The sequence below is a fragment of the Oncorhynchus masou genome, chromosome 2 (genome assembly GCF_036934945.1).
Source record: "Oncorhynchus masou masou isolate Uvic2021 chromosome 2, UVic_Omas_1.1, whole genome shotgun sequence".
Lineage (NCBI taxonomy): Eukaryota > Metazoa > Chordata > Actinopteri > Salmoniformes > Salmonidae > Oncorhynchus > Oncorhynchus masou.
Genome location: NC_088213.1, coordinates 42,899,026 through 42,924,812, shown reverse-complemented (window position 1 = coordinate 42,924,812; position 25,787 = coordinate 42,899,026). Strand labels below are relative to the sequence as shown.

General features: G+C 41.7%; 2 protein-coding genes and 1 long non-coding RNA gene across 4 annotated transcripts in view; 2 read left to right on the top strand and 1 right to left on the bottom strand.

The window, feature by feature from the left end:
- LOC135505138 (26S proteasome regulatory subunit 6A-B-like) overlaps positions 1 to 4,998 on the top strand; it is an 11,655-nt gene extending 6,657 nt beyond the window's left edge. For both annotated transcript variants that reach the window (XM_064924259.1, XM_064924268.1), the window contains 5 exons: positions 108 to 256; positions 387 to 483; positions 3,339 to 3,484; positions 3,622 to 3,703; positions 3,905 to 4,998. In XM_064924259.1, the coding sequence (XP_064780331.1) occupies positions 108 to 256; positions 387 to 483; positions 3,339 to 3,484; positions 3,622 to 3,703; positions 3,905 to 4,015 (585 nt within the window). In that variant the 3' untranslated portion in view covers positions 4,016 to 4,998. The remainder of the gene's footprint in view (positions 1 to 107; positions 257 to 386; positions 484 to 3,338; positions 3,485 to 3,621; positions 3,704 to 3,904) is intronic.
- Positions 4,483 to 16,730, bottom strand: LOC135505148 (mitochondrial carrier homolog 2-like). Its single transcript, XM_064924280.1, has 13 exons — positions 16,582 to 16,730; positions 15,484 to 15,568; positions 9,116 to 9,222; positions 8,767 to 8,793; positions 8,593 to 8,649; positions 8,216 to 8,273; positions 8,042 to 8,093; positions 7,890 to 7,949; positions 7,535 to 7,628; positions 7,069 to 7,116; positions 6,699 to 6,766; positions 5,339 to 5,414; positions 4,483 to 5,210 (listed from the first exon to the last, which is right to left on the bottom strand). The coding sequence occupies exons 1-13, from the start codon at positions 16,666 to 16,668 to the stop codon at positions 5,124 to 5,126; spliced, it is 906 nt and encodes a 301-aa protein (XP_064780352.1). The 5' UTR covers positions 16,669 to 16,730; the 3' UTR covers positions 4,483 to 5,123.
- On the top strand, positions 15,545 to 25,787 carry LOC135505156 (uncharacterized). The gene is made up of 2 exons (XR_010450229.1): positions 15,545 to 15,612; positions 25,274 to 25,787. It is a non-coding gene; the product is annotated as an uncharacterized LOC135505156 (long non-coding RNA).

The following is a 25,787-nucleotide window of genomic DNA, read 5'->3' as shown; positions in this document are numbered from 1 at the left end:
TTTGTTAACAAGGAATTTGTGGAGTGGTTGAAAAACGAGTTTTAATGACTCCAACGTAAGTGCATGTAAACTTCCCGACTTCAACTGTACTTTTCATCCTTCTACAGGCCACATTCCTCAAGTTGGCTGGCCCACAGCTGGTCCAGATGTTCATTGGTGATGGTGCCAAGCTGGTCCGAGACGCCTTTGCCCTAGCCAAGGAGAAGGCCCCCTCCATCATCTTCATAGACGAGCTGGACGCCATTGGAACCAAACGGTGAGTGGTGCAGTTAAACTGTATGAGTCCTACACTGTAAACCAGCTACTCACGAGAAGTTTCACAGTTGCTTTCCATAGCTGTTTAATAGCATCGACACACGCCTCTGATCCTTTTTTGATTTCTCCAGGTTTGACAGTGAGAAATCAGGTGACAGGGAGGTACAGAGAACTATGCTTGAGCTCCTCAACCAGCTGGACGGGTTCCAGTCCAAGATGCAAGTTAAGGTATTGCTCGGTTCTTTACATTTTTTTCTTAATCAGCTGTACTTGAGGTACCCAAAATACCTGGTACCTAAGGAGAAATGCCTGTTTCACTATGCTATGAGGAAGGCCCTATATTGTTAGCCTGGCTGATGCGACTCGCGTGACTCAGCAAAGGGAAAGCGGTGATGCACTGGTCTGGATAGGCTGTTGTAAATGCATTATTGATTGGTTCTCATCGCTGAATTTTTTTTGTGTGCAGTGTGAACTCCAAAGGAACTCAGACCCCTCAAAAAAGCCCCCAAAGCGAACTGAACTGAGACCATCTCGAGGCAGTCTGACTTAAGTTAGAATTTTTAGGGAATTGTGAACACAATGCACCATTTCCCCTGCCATAACCCCTCACATTGGTGCCACAAAAGAGAGATGACGTGTTCTGTTTTTGGATATTGATTAGCGATTGTCATGGATGCACAGACTTTACAAAATGCCTGGAGTTTTATACTGACACGATGTTCAGATTTTTTTTGCAATATGTGATCTTTAGACTAAAGGTCTTCACAGGTCTAACGGATCTGAAACCCAGAGCAGGTCTGTGTTCTAAATGCGTACTTTTGTCTTGGGTAAAATTGATTTACCAACTGGACCCGATTGGACCTGTCCGTTTTGTTAATTTATTGTTTGTGTGATAACTGCATGAGCTTGTTATGTCAGCCAATTGCAACTCCATAAAACGTATAGCTTATGTCCAGCTGAAACTGGTTCCAGCTGCTCACCTCTGAGGAGAGTAAAAGGAGCCTTGTACTAGGCTACTGTTCATTGCAAAGATGGAGTTATTTTTCATTGAAGGAAAAATGAGAGGAGAAAGAGTATAGTGAAAAGAAGCTGACAAGGGGATTGTCCTCAAGGACATATTTTAATGTTGTTGTGGACAAAGATGAGGAGAATGTTGGCACGGCCAAATGGACTGTGTGCAACTCACTATTCAAGTTTGAAACAATTGTATACCTTTTCATTTATTTATTTTTAAATGTATTATTAATTGTTTAGTCACTTATTTATTATACGTTTGTTGTAAAATTAATAGAATTAGCCTATTGCTGTCGTTTGGTAGGCCAACGCTAAGTAATCGCCTTTGTTGGTAATAGCTGCAATATAGGCCGAGTTTGTTAAACCTTTTTGAAGATTTCATTCTGTTGAGTCATTTTCATTAGAAAAATTTAATTCCAGCTGTAATGTATGCCGCAATAAAATAGAATTACCGGTACTCCTACTATGCTTTTCGCACTCAAACCATGAAAAGGATAAATCAGAGAGAAAGATGCAAAATATAATTTAATGGCGCAATATAGTAACCTGTTTTGTATTTTCCCTATAAACAATGACTTGACCCCCTTTTATTACCATAATAAAGCTAAGCAACTTTTATGTGGTATGGTTATTATTAACCTTAGCTACCGCAGGCCTATGAAGGCAGTGCTCACTGGCACTCCAACTGACTCTGACAGTTGAACTTGAGGTGAGAGAGAGAGAATGTTTTATGCCTACCAGAGTTAAGCATTATATTGTTTGATTTTAAAACGAGTATCTTCATTTAGAATATTCGGATGGAAAATGAACAAATTAGCCCGGTGTCCTGTACGCCTGTACAGCAGTAGTAGCCTATCGGACAAGGTGTAAAGAAGTAGATGTTGGGAACACGGCACCGGCATAGAACTATTTTTCTCTGTCTTTATTGCTAGGCCTAAGCTTGTCTCCTTTTTATATATGTATATTTTACATGAACATTCATATAGTGGATGCTTATGACTATATGCATGCAATTCCCTGATAATAAGGACACGGAAACTGGATAATTTGGCCAATATCACTTGTTTATTGATGGTGCAGGTAGCGACCAGTTGGACGTTTCTTTCTCTTTCTACTCTCGGATCTGAACGGCGCCTCGGATCCGAACCAGCGCTGGTCTGTTTGCCGTGTTCCTTTTCGCAACGGGTCAGGCTGTCCTCGGATCCATTCGGAACAGGCTCCGTTTTAAAAATAAATATTTTATGCATATCGGGTCAGGTGGGAAAGCCACATCCATTTCGGAACGAGTCCAACTTATTGTACCCGTGAAGACTTACTTTAGGCTGAGTTTCATAAGCTGTTTATTTGATTGTGGGGTTTGAATAGTGAGAAGACAACACAGGGTACAAAGTCAATGCTAGTTAATAAAGGGGCAGTAGCCTACATTGGGTGTACCATTTTTTAATTACAGGGTTATTCAGTCTTTAGCTATTGTTGTTCAATTTATTATGTTACCAATAATATTGATATGTTAATATCTAACTAAATCCAATCTAGCTTCCAAACTGTGAGGTAGGTATATCTAGCTGGACGATAACACATTCTGTTGGAATGGCTGGTCCTGCACTTTGTGAAAACCTAGAGTGCATTGAGTGGAAGTTGGGTCCTTGGTTCTTTCCTAAACATAGCAATGTGACTGCAAAGAGGATTCGGGACCACAAAATAGGTGAAGTGAACTGGCAAAAGAGTCGGAGTCCTCATTCAAAAGTAAGGGCAGTGTGAATAAAAAATGTTATTTTTGCTTTTACCAGAGTTCACTTTAAAGAGGACTGAAGTTATTTTAAACACGCTCAAATGTTTTTTTTTCCTGGGAGGTTGAGACCTCTGTTTCGATTTGGTGATCGGGGGCTGTGTGTGGGTGTTTGAGTGAGAAAGACACAGAGGAGAAATGATCAGTAAAAAGCACAGCCCCCTTTATCAACCACATCAAAAGTCTTTCCAAACTGAGGTCAGGAGGACTTTGAGTTAGGTGTCAGCCAGACTACTATACTTTATGCTGACACCTTGAATTTCTGATCCTCTACTGCCAGGTTATCGCTGCCACGAACAGGATAGATATCCTAGATCCCGCACTGCTGCGTTCTGGACGTCTGGACCGTAAGATTGAGTTCCCAATGCCCAATGAGGAAGCACGAGCCCGCATCATGCAGATTCACTCACGCAAGATGAACGTCAGGTTCGGACCAATCCACTATGCTTCATCCTACATTAGCCAAATTTATATACATGTTATGATTTAAATGTACTGTCTAGCTCAAAGTTATACATGGGTTCATGTATTATTCAGAATCTGATTGATTTTTTTCCCCACAGCCCTGATGTCAACTACGAGGAGCTGGCCAGGTGCACTGATGACTTCAACGGCGCCCAGTGCAAAGCAGCGTGTGTGGAGGCGGTGAGTCATACCTCTCACACTAAACCAGCCCTATTAAAGTACAGTTATATTGTTTCCTTTCCCCCGTTGAAATACTGTTCAGTCACCTGTGTGCCAAGGTTTTGATTTTAAGACTTAATTTGCCCTTTTTTCTTAAACTATATCAATATATTTAGGAACGTCAAGCACAAACAAGGATTTTACTTTCTTTCCTTCACCCAGGGTATGATCGCCCTTCGCAGGGGGGCAACTGAGCTCAATCATGAGGACTACATGGAAGGCATCTTGGAAGTACAAGCTAAAAAGAAGGCCAACCTGCAGTACTATGCCTGAGGCTCTTCAGGGGAAGTGTGTGATACTCTCCAGTTGTATCCAAAACATGAACCAATCTGTACAGCACTAATTGCCACTTCTCACTCTTTGGCGCTTCGGAAGTTGTTTGTGCGGCTGGGACTGGAGACATGTTTTGGTTTATTATTGTACCAATGGTCCATGAAAGAATTAAAAAAAGCTTTTTTTCATTGATACATTTGCCCTTTGGTGAGATGGAAACAATTAACACTGTGGCAAAGACATCGCCACGTTATTACCATTTACAAATATTATGAAAGGGACATTTTGCCACAATATTCAGGCTGTTACCTGCGAGTACTTCCGATGGAGTGTCAAGGGCCAATGTACTTCTGTGAAACTTATCGCCTATTGCCATTCTATTCAGTTTGTGTTGCAAATGTTCAGGGTGCAACTTGACTGAAATGACTCAATGTTTCAGGGGACTAGCTACACACTGGAGAATGAAATCAAAAGAGAAAGCATCTTTATTTGGATCAGTCAATGAGTTAATGCAAGCACCTGACTGCTTCGACAAGGCCATAGACATGTCAACTCACTCTCCATAGCTCAGTGTGGCCCCAAGTTACCTTAACACATCCATTTCTTATCGCATGATTAGATACATCAATACAAGGTCCCAATTCCCAATAACTTTTGAATTAAACATTACATGCAGATTAGCTAAACTTCATCTTATATTCAGGGAGGGCCTCCACTCAATGCTAGCCAGATATACAGGGTATTCCGATGGTTTGTATATTGTCAATAGGTGACATACAATTTAGTCTCCCATCACAGAAAGAGGAACTGGGAACTATTGCAATCTGGTTTATTCCTGGATTTATGTGAAACGGCTCCATTTAATTATCCTGCAGTACAGTTTTACAAATTTCTATATAATAAAATAAAGCTCTTCACATTTCCAATCAAAGCAGCACATTGCTGTAAAACAATGCAATTTTATCTTTACTTGATGACGGACAGGTTGTTAAAAAAAAAAAAATCGTAAACAAGTGCATACAAAGGATTAGATGCCAGTGATCCACCCCCTTTCAGGCAATGTCAATTTATATTATTACAATTAGATTCTATGCAGGTAGTTCAAGACTTAAAAAAATCTCTTCTGGTCGGTTGCATAGGTCTTCCCCACAGGCAGCTTCCGGAAAAATAAACTGTTGCCTCTGCTCATGTTTCCCTATAAATAGAGAGAATATAAACAAAACAGGAACATCTTAAACGGCACTAATTCAATTTAACACATTAACCAACGTGAATAACTAAGGATCTTATGGTTACATCTATTTTTGTGTAGCAGCAACCTACCTCTAGGCTCAGGTGCCTCCAGCAGTCCACCCAGGTTGGATATATTGAAGCATAGGGAGGGAGGCCGCCAGCCAGACTGTAAAAGACAGGAGTGCTTACATGGACAGCCAGCCTCAGACATAAACCACTCACTACAGGGAAACTTTAAAAGGTCAAATGGAGCCATTTAAATCGCTGTCAAATCATTTCTGGGTAATTGTTTTTAATTAAAATGGTCAATGGTCTCAAGCAAGAGTTTTCCTAGGACTGTAGGAGTGGTCTAAGTGAGGGACCTATTTGGACGAGCCTTATATGCAAAGGGATATGTAACCTGGAAACTAGCCATCATTGGCAGAGGTTTGAAATGATGGAAGGGCGATATGTCCTAACAATCATACCTCTTTAGTTATGGCTGTTTCACAATTTATCAACCCCCAAAAATAAAAGGTTATCCAAATAAGCTTTGTTGTATTTGACTTATTTATTGTACACTACATTTCAAACAGTCAGCAATAATTAACAAATTCAGAGCTTATGAAATTATACATAGGCTAAATAAGCATTCCACTAATCATTTTATTAGTTCAACATGCTTTTTTGGAATACTGTTTGAACAGCATCCTTAGTCAGATGTTGGAAATCAAGTGACCTACCTTAAGCTTATTGCACATTTAGAAAACCGACTAGAGACAGTCTTTGGCTAAAGTACTGCAATACCGTGCAACAAACTGATCATTAATTTTAGAGAATCGATATTCCCATTTTAGTTGTCTGCTCTGAGCCAATTTGAGGAGTGGAGACAAAGGGTATTGTTGGACAGGCTAATTTCTCTATTACAGTAAAAACAGTAAAATAATGTTTTGGTGTTCATATGACCAATTCTGTTCAACCAAACCTCAAATGCAAATAAGTGATCTCATCTATGTTGTTGTGAGTGGCAGGGGAGGAGTTTGGTGTGTGTAAACAGAGGAAGATGCAAAGCGTGAGGTTTCACTCTCGCAAAAATCTGTCCAAAATAAGCCCAATGCGTTTCCATGGGTTTTATTTTGGACCTTAGCCTGCCTTCGGGACAATGACTCCCTCCCATTGTTGGGGCAGAGACATGAGCATCTCGTCATTATATACGCATCTCTGGTGTAAATGAGAAGGTATACACAGCACAGAAGGATTGAAGGAGACGAGACCGAAACGAGATCAAGGGGACAAATGCTTCTAAAAACAAACTTGGATTCTTGTGATACAGGTATTTAGAATATTACCCAAAAACAAATTAATTTGATATAATCGCCCAGACCTATTTGAAAGGCTTTGTGTTATTGGTCTATGAACTTACACCGACTGGTGATGTTGGTGTAAAAAACATCCAAATGTAGCTACTTACCCACAGTTGTTAACAGCCATGAGGTTTGACACCAAAACAAAGGGGTATGTGAGCATACTGGCAAAGAACTGGAACACGAGAGGGAGATACAAATTGACAACATCAGCAACCGAGGAAATACATTAACATTTTAGTAATTAGGCAGCCCTTATAAAGAGGTGCATACATTTATTTAAATTTTGTACTGGTCCCCCGTGGGAATTGAACCCACAACCCTGGTGTTGCAAGCACCATGCTCTACCAACTGAGCCACACTGGACCCCAATAAAAAGCCCATCAACGGTTTATTACCTGTATGGTATTACTAGTTGCCTGTGTTATGGCCTTACATTGATAAATGATAGATTTAAAACAAATGCTTTACACTTACCCCAGTCACAGCCTGAGAGCAGTTCTTTATTTCTCCTGTGTGACTCATCTGTGAGGAAAGGATATAAAAAAATGAATAATCAGTTACCCATGCATTCTACACTGACAATATACTTCAGTACAGGATCACTTTTTTTATGTGAGGTCCACATCTACTTTAAAGGCCCAGTGCAGTCAAAAATGTGGTTTTCCTATGTTAAAAAAAAAAAAAAAAAAAAAAAAATGAATACCACACTGAGGTTGGAATAATACTGTGAAAATTATAATGCCCTTTTAGTGTAAGAGCAGTCTGAAAAGGCCGCCTGAATGTTCAGCCTGTTTTGGTGGGATAGAGTTTTGGCCTGCCTGTGAAAACAATCACAGTAAGGTACTTCATTGTTACCCAGAAATGATTTGACACGGAGATAAAGATGGCGGCACTGGACATTTAAACAAGTGCCAAAAATCTCCAAATCCATCTGACTTACTGAGTCGTCAATGGCGTATGTGTTGACGAGGTGGGCAAGCATGTTGCAGATCCACAGAGACAGCACGTCACCAAGCAGACGAGGAATAAGGCCTCTGCATGAGAGCACAGCTATTAGTCAGAGGTTAAGACAACAGGGAAAAAGAGGTCATGGTACAGACATCCAGAGAAAACGGCCTCTAGACAATTAATTTGCAAGATTCAGGAGCAAGCATAAACCTCCTTTTAAAAATAACTTCAAAAAGGATTGACTGAATTTACTGAGGTCAAATGTATTCTAGTAATTTAGCAGGTCAGGACTAAAGGTTGCCCTTGATGAAACATTGGTCATGTAGCCAAAGGAAGATCATACTTACGCAAAGAATCCCAGAACTCCTTCATTCTTGTAGACGGTGACGATGGAATCAAACACTCCACTGCAAGAAAACAAGAAACATTTGTAATATTCAGTATTACATGGCTATAAATCGTATTAACACATATTGAACTTAGGTTAAGAAAAACTCACCTGTACTTGGTTTCTCTACCGATAAACTGGACCATGCATCTCAAGGTGATCACTTTGGAACAAACGTAACATAAACCTTTAAGCCAGTATCCATGCAGTAGTCATTCTCCTATGAGAACATTTGAGGCAAAGGGTGACATGACAAAATTTGCTCGACACAAACAGTACAATTACCATGGAAGGGGTGCGTGACGATCGTGGCACAGGAGCGGGCTATCATCTCTTTGGTCGTCTAGGAAAAGAAAAACAGAAAGAATGGAGATGCAGAATTTGGGAGAAACCATGAATCCAGTTTGGACAGCTTAAGCTGGGGATAATTCCCCTTACACCAAGAACCAGCTCCGTTCCAGATATTAACTTACTTGCGTATGGTGAAAAAAAAGACAGCTAAGCGACAATTTACAGAATAAGGTCTGTTCAAGCCACGTCCAACAGAACTGTGAAACAATCTGAATATGTTGATTGATCTTGGTTGTGTCAAAAGCAATAACATGCTAAAAAAAGAAGACATCCGTCAAACCATCTGCTTTACTGAACAAATTAATTCATACCTCATTCACAACATGCTGCAGGGATCCCTCTTCAGCTTTCTGACTGGTTCCGGAGACCTAAAAAAGATTGAACACTGACCACCCATATCCACAGCCTGCATTTAAAAGATAAAAGATTGAATAAAATAAAGAGACAATTATACAATTAATCCATAACCAGGCCAAAATATTTACCTCATATTTGCCTGCATCCTGGCATCTCTGTTAAAGACAGCAATGATTAGTTCAACAGAGATCCATTTCCATAATAGTGTGTCGACACATTGCCATTTATGAATTTAGAAACAAATAGCATTTGTCACACTCACCATCCTAAGACAGTGAAAGGCCAATGCAGTTCAAGTCAGAGTCAATTCCCAAGCCAGCATATAGCTTATTCTCTGACGAGCATGACTTTTAATACAGAATGCGATCACATTTCCCATTTATTTATGTTTGAGGCTAGACTACTGCTGAGGTCTGGAAACATCAGATAACATTTATTTAAGAAGCTACATTAAGCCAGCTTGTTAGCTAGACCCACCTGCAAGACTCTGCTGTGTACAAGGGTGCCGATGGTCCCTGCACAGAGCCTGGGGGCTAGGCCATTAAAGAGACCTGCCTTGCCATCAATCTTTATGATGTGCTTTGCTAAAAGACAGAAATTAGAAGATCAAAAGGACACAGAAAATATGTTCATTAGTCAGACTCTGTATGGTATGGATAGGCCCGTCTTATTTCCGGTAGCCTACTAGTTGGAGTTTAACACCAAGATAAGACTAGTTTTAAATCCATCACTAGTAGTGCTGCGCAGGTTGACTCATAACCCGCAGTCCCCGCGGTTATATCCGCTGGGCAGGCTGGTTTAGTATCATGAAATATTGCGTGAATGAAGGCCAGGTTGAATAAAGAGAAAACAATACCTTTAAAAAAAGGCAAAATATATTTTTTTCTTTCATTATTTTATGCTCTCTGGCATTAGTGCCTATGCATATAAGCTTTAGGGCCTAACTGTACAACAGCCAAAATATCCAACACGCCAACCATCAAAACACTTTTGCAAACGGGCAGAAAGAGTTAACAGCGATCCATGGAGGCAAAAAGGACAATGTCGGAGTTTAATTCAATCAGAGAAAAGCCATGAAATGGAGAGTTGAAAAAGATTTGGTGAAGTGGTAAAAGAGGATGATGGCAGTGCTGGCTATGTTGTGTGTGATGATTGTGAGGTGCTATAAAAATTTAACAGTCAAGACAGGGACTTCAAATAGACCTATGGCACGTCAAGGGAACTGTAGCCTACTGTTCAGATGGGTTAAAATGGAAGCTGAAATCTGGACACTGACTAACCTCTCACATCGCCTTAATATGAACTCCTGCAGAACAAAGCATTTCTTGCAGTAAAATTATACACCAAGTGAAGGACACATTTTGACTCGGGAACAGGAGTGGAGAAATATGGTTGATTTCTTTCAGCATCTTGAGAGCATGCAAATTCACATTTAGATGCCATCTGTAGAGATGTTATCTTTATCAGCATCATAAAAGCTGATTGTAATTTTAACCACATAAAATATGCATCCAAACCTAACTGAAATCTTTCACAGCTTTCAATTTCCTTACAACCGGTCAAACTAATGTCATTTGGAAAGTTCGACAAATCTTTCCTTGATATTTATTGCATTTTCTTCCCAGTCCCTAGATGTCGTTGCTCCACAAAAGAATCAGAGATGGCAGAAAACTTTTCTGATGTCAACAAGATTGCATTCATTCTAACAATTTATGACATTCTGGTGAGCAAGGGCTTATTTAGTCTTCTAGGCCAACATAATGACAAAAGATAGTCAACTTGTCTAAATTTGATACATGCAGCCTAACGAATAGCCTACCAAAATGTCGTAAATTATAAGCACCAACATATCTTAAAAATTAGGCAAAATAAATCTTGCACCCCGTCAACAAAAATGGTTTGCCATCTGACTGTAGTCTACAGCACAGTTTATTTACACTGCTCAAAAAAATAAAGGGAACACTTAAACAACACAATGTAACTCCAAGTCAATCACACTTCTGTGAAATCAAACTGTCCACTTAGGAAGCAACACTGATTGACAATACATTTCACATGCTGTTGTGCAAATGGAATAGACAACAGGTGGAAATTATAGGCAATTAGCAAGACACCCCCAATAAAGGAGTGGTTCTGCAGGTGATAACCACAGACCACTTCTCAGTTCCTATGCTTCCTGGCTGATGTTTTGGTCACTTGCTGGTGGTGCTTTCACTCTAGTGGTAGCAAAAGACAGAGTCTACAACCCACACAAGTGGCTCAGGTAGTGCAGCTCATCCAGGATGGTACATCAATGCGAGCTGTGGCAAGAAGGTTTGCTGTGTCTGTCAATGTAGTGTCCAGAGCATGGAGGCGCTAACAGGAGACAGGCCAGTACATCAGGAGACGTGGAGGAGGCCGTAGGAGGGCAACAACCCAGCAGCAGGACCGCTACCTCCGCCTTTGTGCAAGGAGGAGCAGGAGGAGCACTGCCAGAGCCCTGTAAAATGACCTCCAGCAGGCCACAACTGTGCATGTGTCTGCTCAAACGGTCAGAAACAGACACCATGAGGGTGGTATGAGGGCCCAACGTCCACAGGTGCTCTTCACAGATGAAAGCAGGTTCACACTGAGCACGTGACAGACGTGACAGCCTGGAGACGCAGTGGAGAATGTTCTGCTGCCTGCAACATCCTCCAGCATGACCGGTTTGGCGGTGGGTCAGTCATGGTGTGGGGTGGCATTTCTTTGGGGGGCCGCACAGCCCTCCATGTGCTCGCCAGAGGTAGCCTGACTGCCATTAGGTACCGAGATGAGATCCTCAGACCCCTTGTGAGACCATATGCTGGTGCGGTTGGCCCTGGGTTCCTCCTAATGCAAGACAATGCTCGACCTCATGTGGCTGGAGTGTGTCAGCAGTTCCTGCAAGAGGAAGGCATTGATGCTATGGACTGGCCCACCCGTTCCCCAGACCTGAATGCAATTGAGCACATCTGGGACATCATGTCTCGCTCCATCCACCAACGCCACGTTGCACCACAGACTGTCCAGGAGTTGGCGGATGCTTTAGTCCAGGTCTGGGAGGAGATCCCTCAGTAGACCATCCGCCACCTCATCAGGAGCATGCCCAGGCGTTGTAGGCACGTCATACAGGCACGTGGAGGCCACACACTACTGAGCCTCATTTTGACTTGTTTTTAGGACATTACATCAAAGTTGGATCAGCCTGTAGTGTGGTTTTCCACTTTAATTTTGAGTGTGACTCCAAATCCAGACCTCCATGGGTTGATCAATTTGATTTCCATTGATAATTTGTGTGATATTGTTGTCAGCACATTCAACTATGTAAAGAAAAAAGTATTTTATAAGAATATTTCATTCATTCAGATCTAGGATGTGTTATTTTAGTGTTCCCTTTATTTTTTTGAGCAGTGTATTATGCTTGATCTGAAAATGTGTTTGGAGGGTGTGACAATTGCGGAGCCTCCAGAGGCCAAACTGAGTGCTGTAGTCCGTACTGAAATGTTGTGCGCCTCCCAAATTTTGTAACAAAGAGATCCGTATAGGTCTGGATTGATATGATTGGTTGACAGTAGGTGGGAGGTCCTGTATAAACAGAAACTCACTTCCTTGACAACAGCTCTGCACTGCTCCAGTAAACTACATGACCAAAAGTATATGGACATCTGCTCATCTAACATCTCATTCCAAAATCATGGGCATTAATATAGAGTTGGTCTCCCATTTTCTGCTATAACAGCCTCCACTCTTCTGGGAAGGCTTTCCACTAGATGTTGGAACATTGCTGCAGGGACCTGCTTCCATTCAGCCACAAGAGCATTAGTGAGGTCGGGTACTGATGTGGGGCGATTTGGCCTGGCTCGCAGTCTGCGTTCCAATACATCCCAAAGGTGTTCGATGAGGTTGAGGTCAGGGCCCTGTGCACTCCAGAAAAGTCCTTCCACACTGAGCAACAAAACATTTCTGTATGGACCTCACTTTGTACTTAGGGGCATTGTCATGCGGAAACAGGAAAGGGCCTTCCCCAAACTGTTGCCACAAAGTTGGAAGAATGGAATCATTGAAAATGTTATTGTATGCTGTAGCGTTAAGATTTCCCCTCACCGGAACTAAGGGGTCTAGTCCGAACGATGAAAAGCAGCCCCAGACCAACATTCATCCGCTAACAATCTTTACAGTTTGCACTATGCATTGGGGCAGGCAGCTTTATCCTGGCATCCGACAAACCCAGATTCGCCCGTCGGACTGCCAGATGGTGAAGCGTGATTCAATCACTCCAGAGAACGCGTTTCCACTGTTCCAGAGTCCAATGGCGGCAAGCTTTGCACTACTCCAGCAGACACTTGGCATTGCGCATGGTGATCTTAGGCTTGCGTGCGGTTGCTTGGCCAAGGCAAGGTCTCCATTTCATGAAGCCCTTACACAGCCTGGAAATGTGTTTTGGGTCATTGTCCTGTTGAAAAACAAATGACAGCCCCACTCAGCGCAAACCAGATGGTTAAGTGTGTATCGCTGCAGAATGCTGTGGTAGCCATGCTGGTTAAGTGTGCCTTGAATTCTAAATAAATCACTGACAGTGGCACCAGCAAAGCACCCCCACACCACCTCTTCCATGCTTCACAGGGAGGAACCACACGTGAAGATCATGATCATCCGTTCACCTGCTCTGCGTCTCACAAAGACATGGCGGTTGAACCAACAATCTCAAATTTGGACTCATCAGACCAAAGGACAGATTTCCACCGGTCTAATGTCCATTGCTCGTGTTTCTTGGCCCAAGCAAGGCTCTTCTTATTGGTGTCCTTTAGTAGTGAGTTCTTTGTAGCAATTTGACCATGAAGGCCTGATTCACGCAGTCTCCTCTGAACTGTTGATGTTGTGATGCTTCTATTGCTTGAACTCTGTGGGCTGCAATTTCTGAGGCTGGTAACTCTAATGGACTTATCCTTTGCAGCAGAGGTACATCTGGGGTTTCCATTTCTGTGGCGGTCCTCACGAGAGCCAGTTTTGTCATTTTGCTTGATGGTTTTTGCAACTGTACTGGAAGACAGTTCTTGAAACTTTCCAGATTGACTGGCATTTCGCATTGCTTATTTGAGTTGTTCTTGCCCTAATATGGACTTGGCCTTTTACCAAGTAGGGCATCTTCTGTATACCACCCCTACCTTGTCACTAGACAACTGATTGACTCAAACGCATTAAGGAGGAAAGAAATTCCACAAAATAACTTAAGGCACACCTGTTAATTGAAATTCATTCCAGGTGACCACCTAATTTAGCTGGTTGAGAGAATGCCAAGAGTATGCAAAGCTACAGTATCATCAAGGACACTTTGAAAAAACTAAAATATATTTTGATTACTACATGACTCCATATGTGTTATTTCATAGTTCTAATGTCTTCACTATTATTCTACAATGTAGAAAAGAGTAAAAAATAAAAAAACTTGAATGAGTAGGTGTCCATACTTTTGACTGGTACTGTACATCTGCATGTTTGTTTGTGCAACAGTATCTTCTAAATCAAAGAGGAATGCGCAAAACAATATGTTAGTTAAATGAAGTAGTTAAGAGAACACATTAAAACGTAGCCAAAGATTACAGGGTCCCCTAGGAAACACTTGTCACCACTTTGGTTCCTGCCCTGTCACAATAACTCCTCCCTGGCATTTTAATTTGCTGTCATATCAAACACTATTTAAAGAGCCCTCTATTATATTCTAACTATCGAATTTGAATAATCATTCAATTTCCATGATTCCAACAGTTCACCCAACTGTTTTGCTCTAAATCACAAGTCAAAACACAAATGCAACATTTGGTCAAAATGCCTAGATTGTTTGCACAAATCGTGCAGCCCTATGTGGCAGTGTGGAAATTATCTGAAATGAGTGCAGGAAATGCAGAAATTGATAAATGCTGAAATGTATTTTTGGTTGAAGTTGAGTTGAACAGTATAAAACAATCAAAATAGAGAAAGACCCATTGAAATCAATTAGAATGTATAGTTAGCTAACGCACTTTTATACTTTGCGTTATAACATACAATCAACCTTATTTTAGTGCCCAAAAAGCATAATACTTCCAGGTCAATTTCTCCCCTATCCAGCAAAATCAATGACGAGACCTTCCCGTCTCTGCATGACTGAAGGCAATGAGCTCCGTTGGGTCTTTTTATTTTTAATGTCAAGATTTAACATACGGCGTCAGAGCGGTCCGTTTTTTAAAACTTTTCTCCAAAACTATCGGGCAATTAACATGTAAATCAAAGCTTGAATAGAAACGTAGTTCACACCCCATATTTTTATGCCAACACAGTCGCATTAGTTTTCATTGCAGCCTCATTTGAATGCCGCGGCGGCGAAAATTTGTACGGAATGGGGTTAGTCAACAGTATTTGTTGGCACCCTCGGATCGGTCTCGCACTACTAATAAAAGCAAACGTGCCGTCTTTATTTTTAATACCATTATATTATATTTTGGCCATGTCGCCCAGCCCTATTCTGTACGGTCTTTGGTATTATTTTGCTATTGCCTCGCGCATAGGCAATTCGAAAAATCGGTTGTGAAATATGAACACGGAGCTCACATACGTTTGAAAAATATAATTGCTAGTATTTTCTGTGAATATAATTTATGATCGCACCAATTTAACACCCTACACTATCTTTCATATTTCACAACCGCTATTTTAGAGTTGTCTATGCGCGAGTCAATACCAAAAGAATACCAAGGTGTCCTGTAGAGTTACGACCCACTTTCAACTAACTTGTGCAACCAGCCCGATGCTAATAGAAAAACCAGCTAATCATTTTGCAAGTGGGTAGACTGGAATTCAGGTCTCACCATAGGCAAACAGTCCTGGCAGCTGGTACACTTGTCTACCAAACAGATTTCTTCCTATGGACGGAGGGAGAGGTTCATGTCCAACCTGAAAAAGGAGTACATGTGCAATTGCCATTTATTAGGCTCTGGGTAATTATATAACACATTGCAGTGAACGAGGCCAAGTGTCAGTCAGTTATAGTTAGAACTAGTACCATTTGCTAGGCTAGCTAGCTAGATTAACAATATCATACATGTTTGACATTCTTTGCGGACATTTGACACAGTACAAATATCATACATCTTATCTGACAACAGCACACACGGTAATGCATTATGATCCAGCGAAGTACCCGGTTGTGTTATAACCTTACTCATTTGCGAGCCCGCGTTACTCGGGTTAAGTGGGCCAAAGGGCACCCATCCTGTCATGAACGTTTTGAATGAGGGCTAGTTACGTTAGCCGGCTAACGTTAGCCAGTCGTTACTCTCAAGGCATTGATAATGTCACACAAATGAACATGACACCTGGCTAAATAGGGTCATGTCTAGTTGGGATACTGTGTCAAATTTAGGTACAAAATAATTTTTGTGCATCTTAGCTAACCCTAACACTTTCGCTAAATTTAACCTAATTCTCCCAACCTGTTACAGTACATGTCATTGTTTCTCATAACCTGCTGCTTAAAGTCAAATTTGACAAAAGCTGCATCCCTCCTAGACAAACCCGCTAGATATAAATAATTGTAAAACAATGTAATTATTTATCTGCGACAAAACCGATAAATGTCGAAACCACTTCCTTAGTAAGCTAACGTAGCTTAGCTCTTAACCTTTGCGTGGCGTCAACCCCCTAGCTACTAATTCTAGCTAGCTATAGAAACATAAGGTTTGAAACGATAAGTAAACTGCTGTTTAGATATATTAATATATCATGAGATCAGCTTGAATTTATCAGCTGTATGGAAAGTAACTATAGTTAGCTAGCTATTCGTTATGGCTGTTGTTGTAGCTAACGTTAGCTACAGTAGCCTGTCAGTTACAGAACCGGCCTCGACGAAAAGCTAGCAGGATCAAACATTCTGGTTTGTTTAATCTCAATATATATATAGATTTTACCTGAACTAGAACTTTGATGTACATGAGGGGGTGGGAAAGGACCGTTAATCCAGACCCCAGAAGTACTTGGCCACACGTGTCCGCCATTATGGAGCAAACTAACAGGATTCTTCTCCTCCCACCAACCGGGAAGGAAAGAAAGCTTCACTAGGTTAGTAACTCAACTCACATGACACAGAAGGGACCGCACAGGTCGCAGATTCTTCAGATGACTTTGTCGAAGACTTCATAGGATCCTACTGTGCTGGAATATAGACGTTTTAAATAATTTGTTTTCACCCTCTCTGAAAGATTAGTGGCTATATCAATTTAGCGCATACACATACATTTTTAGTAGGCCTAGACATCTGAAGGAATAGTCTTACAATCTTGAGGTGAAAAGAAGACCATGAAGATAAACGTTTTTAAAAAGTGCAAAAAAGCTCTGCAGTATCCAAGCCGACCTTCGACCAGACCAGAGTTGACCCATCAACCAGACCAGCGAACCATTGACCAGACCAGTTGGCTGACCCGCTGACCGTCCACCAGACCAGCCGACCGTCGACCAGACCAGTTGGCTGACCAGCTGACCGTCAACCAGATCAGTGTTGACCAGCTGACTGTAGAACAGACTAACGTTGACCAGCCAACCAGACCAGTGTTGACCTGTCAACCAGACCAGCTCTGAGACACCCGACCAGACCAGCGTTGACCAGCTGACCGTTGACCAGACTAGTGCTGAGCCACCCGACCAGACCATTTGACCATCTGTTGACCAGACCAGAGCTGAGCCACCTCACCAGACCAGCGTTAACCACCTGTTGACCAGACCAGTGCTGACCAGCCGACTGTGACCAGGTCAACATTGACCTGCTCACGGGGATGATAAAGAACCCTCCCTTGCTCGCTACTTCTATGAAGAACTCAAATCAATCTTTGCCAGCATAGATGAGGGAATTTGGCCTCAATAAGATGACGGCATCATACTTCTGGGTTCTGTCCCCTAATCTTTTGAATGGGCTTGATGATTATATCATAATATTTTTGAAAATGCAGTAATTTATTAAGATATGCAGTACCAGTCAAGGCTCTTTCTTTATTTTTACTATTTTATACTTTGTAGAATAATATTGAAGACATCAAAACTATGAAATAACACATGGATTCATGTAGTAACCAAAAAAAGTTTTAAACAAATCAAAATATATTTTAGATTATTCAAAGTAGCCATCCTTTGCCTTGATGACAGCTTTGCACACTATTGGCATTCTCTCAACCAGCTTCACCTGGAATGATTTTCCAACAGTCTTGAAGGAGTTCCCACATATGCTGAGCACTTGCTGGCTGCTTTTCCTTCACTCTGCGGTCCAAATCATCCCGAACCATCTCAATTAAGTAGAGGCCGGGTGATTGTAGAGGCCAGGTCATCAAATGCAGCACTCCATCACCCTCCTTCTTGGTAAAATAGCCCGTACACAGCCTGGAGGTGTGTTGGGTCATTGTCCTGTTGAAAAACAAATAATAGTCCCACTAAGCTCAAACCAGATGGGATGGGGTATCGCTGCAGTTTGCTGTGGTAGCCATGCTGGTTAAGTGTGCCTTGAATTCTAAATAAATCACTGACCGTATCACCAGAAAAGCACCCCCACACCATCACACCTCCTCCATGCTTCACAGTGGGAACCTAACATGCAGAGATCATCCGTCCACCTACTCTGCATCTCACAAAGGCACGGCGGTTGGAACCAAAAATCTCATATTTGGACTCATCAGACCAAAGGACAGATTTCCACCAGTCTAATGTCCATTGCTCGCATTTCTTGGCCCAAGCAAGTCTCTTCTTATTATTGGTGTGGTTTCTTTGCAGCAATACAACCACGAAGGCTTGATTCACGCAGTCTCCTCTGATCTTGATGTTGAGAAGTGTCTGTTACTTGAACTTTGTGAAGAATATATTTGGGTTGCAATTTCTGAGGCTGGCAACTCTAATGAATTTATCCTCTGCAGCAGAGATAACTGGGTCTTCCTTTCCTGTGGTGGTCCTCATGAGATCCAGTTTCATCATAGCGCTTGATGGTTTTTGCAACTGCACTTGAAGAAACTTTCAATGATGTACCTTCTTTTCTCTTTGCTTATTTGAGTTGTTCTTGCCATAATATGGACTTGTTTTTTTACCAAATAGGGCTATGTTCTGTATACCACCCCTACCGTGTCACAACACAACTGATTGGCTCAAATGCATTAAGAAGGAAATAAATTAACTTTTAACAAGGCACACCTGTTAATTGAAATGCATTCCAGGTGACTACGTCATGAAGATGGTTGAGAGAATGCCAAGAGTGTGCAAAGCTGTCATCAAGGCAAAGGGTGGCCGCTTTAGAGAATCTCCTATATAAAATATATTTAATTTGTTTCTCTTTTTTTGGTTACTACATGATTCCATATGTGTTGTTTCATAGTTTTGATGTCTTCACTATTATTTTACAATGTAGAAAATAGTCAAAATAAAGAAAAACCCTTGAAGGAGTAGGTGTGTCCAAACTTTTGACTGGTACTGTATATACGATTACACTGAACAAAAATATAAATGCAACATGCAAAGTATTGGTCCCATATCGAGAAGCTGATTAAAAGCAAGATCTGTCACGCCCTGACCTGTTTCACCTGTTATTGTGATTGTCTCCACCTCCTCCAGGTGTCGCTTATTTTCCCCAGTGTATTTATCCCTGTGTTTCCTGTCTCTCTGTGTCAGTTCGTCTTCTATGTTTTCAAGTCAACAAGCATGGTTTACCGTGATCCTGGTTTCTATTATAGTTTTCTAGTCTTCATGGTTTTGACCCTTGCTTGTTTTTTCTGGACTCCGTACCCGCCTAACTGACCCTTTTGTCTGCCCTGACATCGAGCCTGTCTGCCACTCTTTAGCTCTTGGACTCTGAATCTGGTTTTGACATTTTTCTGTCTTGCCTACTCCTGTTGGATTATAAATGAACTACAAAGACTCTACCATCTGCATCCTGTGTTTCCATCTGGGTTTCGCCTTGTGCCCTTAAATAATCATAACGCAGGGGCACCTTGTGCTGGGGAAAATAAAAGGCCACTCTCAAATGTGCAGTTTTGTCACACAACGCCACAGATGTTTTGAGGAACCCAGATAATTGAATGTTAATTTCCTTGCCGTAAACCGCCTCCAACATCGTTTTCGAGAATTTGGCAGTACGTCTATCTGGCCTCACAACCCAGGACCTCCACATCCGGCTTCTTAACCTGCAGAATTGTCTGATGATACTGCGGGTTTGCACAAACAAAGAATTTCTGAAAAACTGTCAGAAACCGTCTCAAGGAAGCCCATCTCCTTGCTCGTCGTCTTCACCAGGGTCTGACCTGATTGCAGTTCCACGTCGTAACTGACTTCAGTGGGCAAATACTCACCTTCGATGGCTGCTGGAGAAGTCTGCTCTTTACGGATTAATCCCGGTTTCAACTACCTGGCAGATGGCAGACAGCGTGTATGGTGTCTTATGGGTGAGCGGTTTTCTGATGGGGGTATGGGTGGTGAGGGTGGGAAACATCACGTCCACCATGCTGACCCTTAACACAGGGGTGTGTGCTTAGTCCCCTCCTGTACTCCCTGTTCACCTACGACTGTGGCCACGCACGACTCCAACACCATTTTCAAGTTCGCTGACGACACAACAGTGGTAGGCCTGATCGCCAGCGATGATGAGTCAGCCTACAGAGAGGAGGTCCCTAACCTGGCAGTGTGGTGCCAGAGCAACAACCTCTCCCTCAACGTCAACAAGACCAAGGAGCTGATCGTGGACTACAGGAAATGGGGGGACAAGCACACCCCCATCCACATCGACGGAGCGGCAGTGCAGCAGGAAGACCGCTTCAAGTTCCTCAGGGTCCAAATCACTAAAGACTTAAAATGGTCCAAACACACACGCACAGTCGTGAAGAAGGCGTGACAGTGCCTCTTCCCCCTCAGGAGGTTGAACAAGTTTGGCATGGGCCCTCAAATCCTGAAAAGGGCCCTACAGACTCACACACACTGTCACTCCAACATTCCATCATTTGCTCACTCACACATATGCACATACAATTTATACTCACTCAACACACCCGCACACCCTCTCACATGCAAGCTGCTGCTACTCTGTTTATCTTATATCCTGTTGCCTAGTCCCCTTATCCCTGTACATACAGTGCCTTGCGAAAGTATTCGGCCCCCTTGAACTTTGCGACCTTTTGCCACATTTCAGGCTTCAAACATAAAGATATAAAACTATATTTTTTTGTGAAGAATCAACAACAAGTGGGACACAATCATGAAGTGGAACGACATTTATTGGATATTTCAAACTTTTTTAACAAATCAAAAACTGAAAAATTGGGCGTGCAAAATTATTCAAAAACTATAAAGCTACTTCCTGGATAACGGCGTGTTACTTTCATACGGTATAGTCCCTAATATGGTTTCCAGTTATGGTGCCCCAATTCGGAAGAAAATTTGACTTTGTGATGTTTGAGATTAGTGTGGGAAACGCTGGGCTAATCATATTTTTTGGCCATCTCTGCAGTTGAGAGTAAAGTACAAAAGCAATACAATTATGTTGGGCCACCTGCTGCAGAATATTACTTTGTTATTGGACAAATTCAGTTTCCCCCCTCCCATTTCACACTGTTTCAAAACTTTTTCTCCATACTGAACACAACCCTGTTCTCAATTGGTCCAGTAGGTGGTAGTGTTGGAACTAACTGTAATGACAAGGTTTGATCATAAGTCTAGGGGTGGGATCCCCAGTTGGGTGACAGGATTTTCTCTATGCAGATTTTTTCTTAACTGTTAATCGTTATTATTATACTGTGCTCTATTCTAGCTTTTCTGCTACTACACTGTAGGCTACATTTATTTTATAGGCTACAATGACTCTACACATCTTATGAACAATAATTCAATCCAGACAGTAGCCTCAGCAAGCACTGTAAACATTTAATTAACAGAACAAGTTGAGGAGACTAAATGACTTGGTGTTTCCTTAGATTGTAAACTATCATGCATGGTCAAAACATAGATTCAATGGTTTTAAAGAAGGGTCAAGATTTGTCTGTAATAAAGAGATGCTCTGCTTTTTTGACACCACTCTCCACAAAGCAGGTCCTGCAGGCTCTCGTTTTATCTTATCTCGATTATTTTCCAGTCATATGGTTAAGTGCTGCTAAGAAAGACACAGTTAAGCTGCAGCTGGCCCAGAACAGAGCAGCACATCTGATTGTATTCAGAGGGCTAATATTAATATTATGCAGGCCAGTCTCTCTTGGCTAAGAGTTGAGGAAAGGCTGACTGTGTCACTTCTTGTTTTTATAAGAAACAACGCGTGGGAAATTCCAAATGGTTTACATAGTCAACTTACACACAGCACAGACACACACACTTACCCCACCAGACATTTACATTTACATTTAAGTCATTTAGCAGACGCTCTTATCCAGAGCGACTTACAAATTGGGGTCTTTTCACAGTCCCCAGGTCCAGAACAAATTCAAGGAAACGTACAGTATTATACAGACAGCAAACCTGGTTTCAAAAAACAAATAAAGCAACACCTCACAATGCCTCTCCCCCATGTTTTTTATATTTAACCAGGCAAGTCAGTTAGGAACAAATTATTATTTACAATGACGACCTATACCGGCCAAACCCAGACAATGGTGGGCCAATTGTGCACCGCCCTATGGAACTCCCAATCACAGCCGGTTGTGATACGGCCTGGATTCACACCAGGGTGTCTGTAGTAATGCCTCTAGCATGAAGATGCAGTGCCTTAAAGCTGATGTGACCTACTTGTTGTGTGTATGTACTGACTTGTATGTGTAACTGATAGATGCACAGACACGCACTACATGTTCATGTTTTTAAATGTATGTCAATTGTAAAGTCTTTGGTCTGTAATGTATTTTTCGTTATGTGTCGGACCCCAGTAAGACTAGCTGTTTGCCATTGGCGTCGGCTAAATGTAATGCAAAAATGTAACAGAAGGACATTCAAATGGGAACGCTTATTTTAACCACAGTGACATCATTTACATAATTATCTACTTCACTTTGCATAATGAACGAAAACTCAGACATGATGCAATTGTGGCTTTGATAGGCTTATGGTTGTAAATCAAACATACACTAAGTGGCTCAGTGTTGATGTGGTAGTTAGACATCAACAAGCTGGTTGGTAACAACTTTCTTATTGTTTTGCTCAGAAATTCTAAAGGAACTGCTCACAATTATATGCTTTTTTTAAATGGTCACCTGAGTGCTTGGAGAATGTAGGTTGGAGTTGGGGAGGGATTTTGTGAAGGGGTTGAGGTGGAACACTGCCCATCCATTTGAAAAGTGCACAACTATGTACTTCCAATGGATTTTTGATTGAGAACAATTCATAAAAGCCCTACCTGTGGGTTGATTATTAGATTGATGTTTTAGTTCCTTTAGGGAATTATTGTTAGCAGCAAACAGGATAATTGCCAATCCAAATGTGTGTAGTTGTGCAGAAACATTTCCAACACAAAGACAAGCTTTGTCCCCAAACATGACTAGTGGCTCATCAAGTCATCAAGCTAAGTTATGACCATATAGATTTTTTATTTGATCTTTAATGTATCTTCTATCTTTTATTTGTACATTTAATATAGATTTTTTTGTGCAAGATCAAGAGAATCTCGGGACAGTAAAAGCCTGAGTTTTGCCTGAATTTGTTTATTCATGTGGGTGTGCAATGAAACCACAACAATGTGCAATTAATTGAAGAGATTCACTTGCATTCTTTTTGCTATCTCTCACATGGTAGAGGTTTGATGACACCATAATGTGCAATATATTTTCCCTTCTGTATTTTTAACTTGAAAATACCTATGGCCAGATTGTATGCCTTCGCAACTATGTGCTCAAACTTGTTGTTAACATTAGGCAACAGTTTCCACAAAGACAAACATTAAGGGTAGTATTTCAACAGTGATTTCATAACACAAACCACTTTCTGGGAGTTTGCATAACAGGCTCAACCTGCCAAATGCCATCTGCATCTGACATTTTTCCATAACGTTCACTGATACCTATGCAACCTCCAAACTGGACTGCAATAGAGTTTGTATATGGTGTTACTGACCAAGTTCTCAAGTGACCATATACTGAGACCCCATAATTAGTTCTTGAAAACGAATATGGCTGCCAGTAAAACATAGGATCAAAATATACTACAAAATATTTGTAATCACATACAAGGCTCTCCATGGCATGGCCCACTTCACTGCTTCAAAACTACATCTCCACAAGCATCCTCAGAAACTTTGGTTCTTCTGTCCAAGTCCAAATGTCAGACATGGGGCATATGGAATGCCCACCTGAGAAAAATCTTGTCACTGTATCCATGTGAGAGATGTGAGGATGTGAGGGATGTATCCATCCCTCTAGGTGTGAGGGGGCTGTGCTTCAGCAATGTGGATGGGCTTATATCCTACCTGATTGGCCTTATCGTCAGACGGGACCACAGTGTCTCCCGACCCCCCCTGTCTCAGCCTCCAGTATCTACGCTGCAATAGTCTATGTGCCGGGGGTCTAGGGTCAGTCTGTAATATCTGGTGTAATTCTCCTGTCTTTCAGTTGAAGTCAGAAGTTAACATGCAGTACACCTTAGCCAAATACATTTAAATTCAGTTTTTCACAGTTCCTGACATTTAATCCTAATACAAAATCACTGTCTTAGGTCAGTTAGGATCACCACTTCATTTTAAGAATGTGAAATGACAGAATAATAGTAGAGAGAATGATTTATTTCAGCTTTTATTTTTTTGTGTCTATTTGTGAAGTGCACCAGTCCCTCCTGCAGCAAAGCACCCCCACAACATGATGCTGCCACCCCCTGCTTCACGGTTGGGATGGTGTTTTTCGGCTTGCAAGCCTCCCCTTTCTCCTCCAAACATAACGATGGTCATTATGGGCAAACAGTTCTATTTTTGTTTCATCAGACCAGAGGACATTTCTCCAAAAAGTATGATCTTTGTCCCAATGTGCAGTTGCAAACAGTAGTCTGGCTTTTTTATAGTGGTTTTGGAGCAGTGGCTTCTTCCTTGCTGAGCGGCCTTTCAGGTTATATCGATATAGGACTCATTTTACTGTGGATATAGATACTTTTGTACCTGTTTCCTCCAGCATCTTCAATTTCCTTGGCTGTTGTTCTGGGATTGATTTGCACTTTTCGCACCAAAGTACGTTAATCTCTAAGAGACAGAACATGTCTCCTTCCTGAGCGGTATGATGGCATGGTGTTTATACTTGCGTACTATTGTTTGTACAGATGAATGTGGTACCTTCAGGCATTTGGAAATGTCTCCCTTGGATGAATCAGACTTGTGGAGGTCTACATTTTTTCCCCCAAGGTCGTGGCTGATTTCTTTTGATTTTCCCATGATACATCCACAGGCACACCTCCAATTGACTCAAATTATGTAAATTAGTTGTGTCATGCACAAAGTAAATGTTTTAACCGACATGCCAAAACTATAGTTTGTTAACAAGAAATTTGTGGAGGGGTTGAAAAACAAGTTTTAATAACTCCAACCTAAGTGTATGTAAACTTCCGACTTCAACCGTATCTGGTTTCCTGTGTGAATTTAAGTATGCTCCCTCTAATTCTCTCCCTCTCCTTCCCCTCCTGTAGGACCTGAGCCCTAGGACCATGCCCCAGGACTACCTGGTCTGATGACCCCTTGCTGTCCCAGTCCACCTGGTCGTGCTGCTGCTCCAGTTTCAACTGTTCTGCCTGCAGCGATGGAACCCCGACCTGTTCACCGGATGTGCTACCTTGACCCAGACCTGCTTTTTAAAACTCTCTCTACCGTACCTGCTGATTTGACCTCTGAATTCCCGGATATGAAAAGCCAAGTGACATTTACTCCTGATGTACTGACCTTTTGCACCCTCTACAACCACTGTGATTATTATTTGACCCTGCTGGTCATCTATGAACGTTTGAACATCTTGGAGAACAATCTGGCCTTAATGGCCATGTACTGTTATAATCTGCACCTGGTAGAGCCAGAAGAGGACTGGCCACCCCTCAGATCCACCGTGCTTCTACATCTGCATTGCTCGCTGTTTGAGGTTTAGCTCTTTTTGACATCTGCTAATGTAAAAAGGGCTTTACAAATAAAAAAAGTGTTCTTATTCCTTTA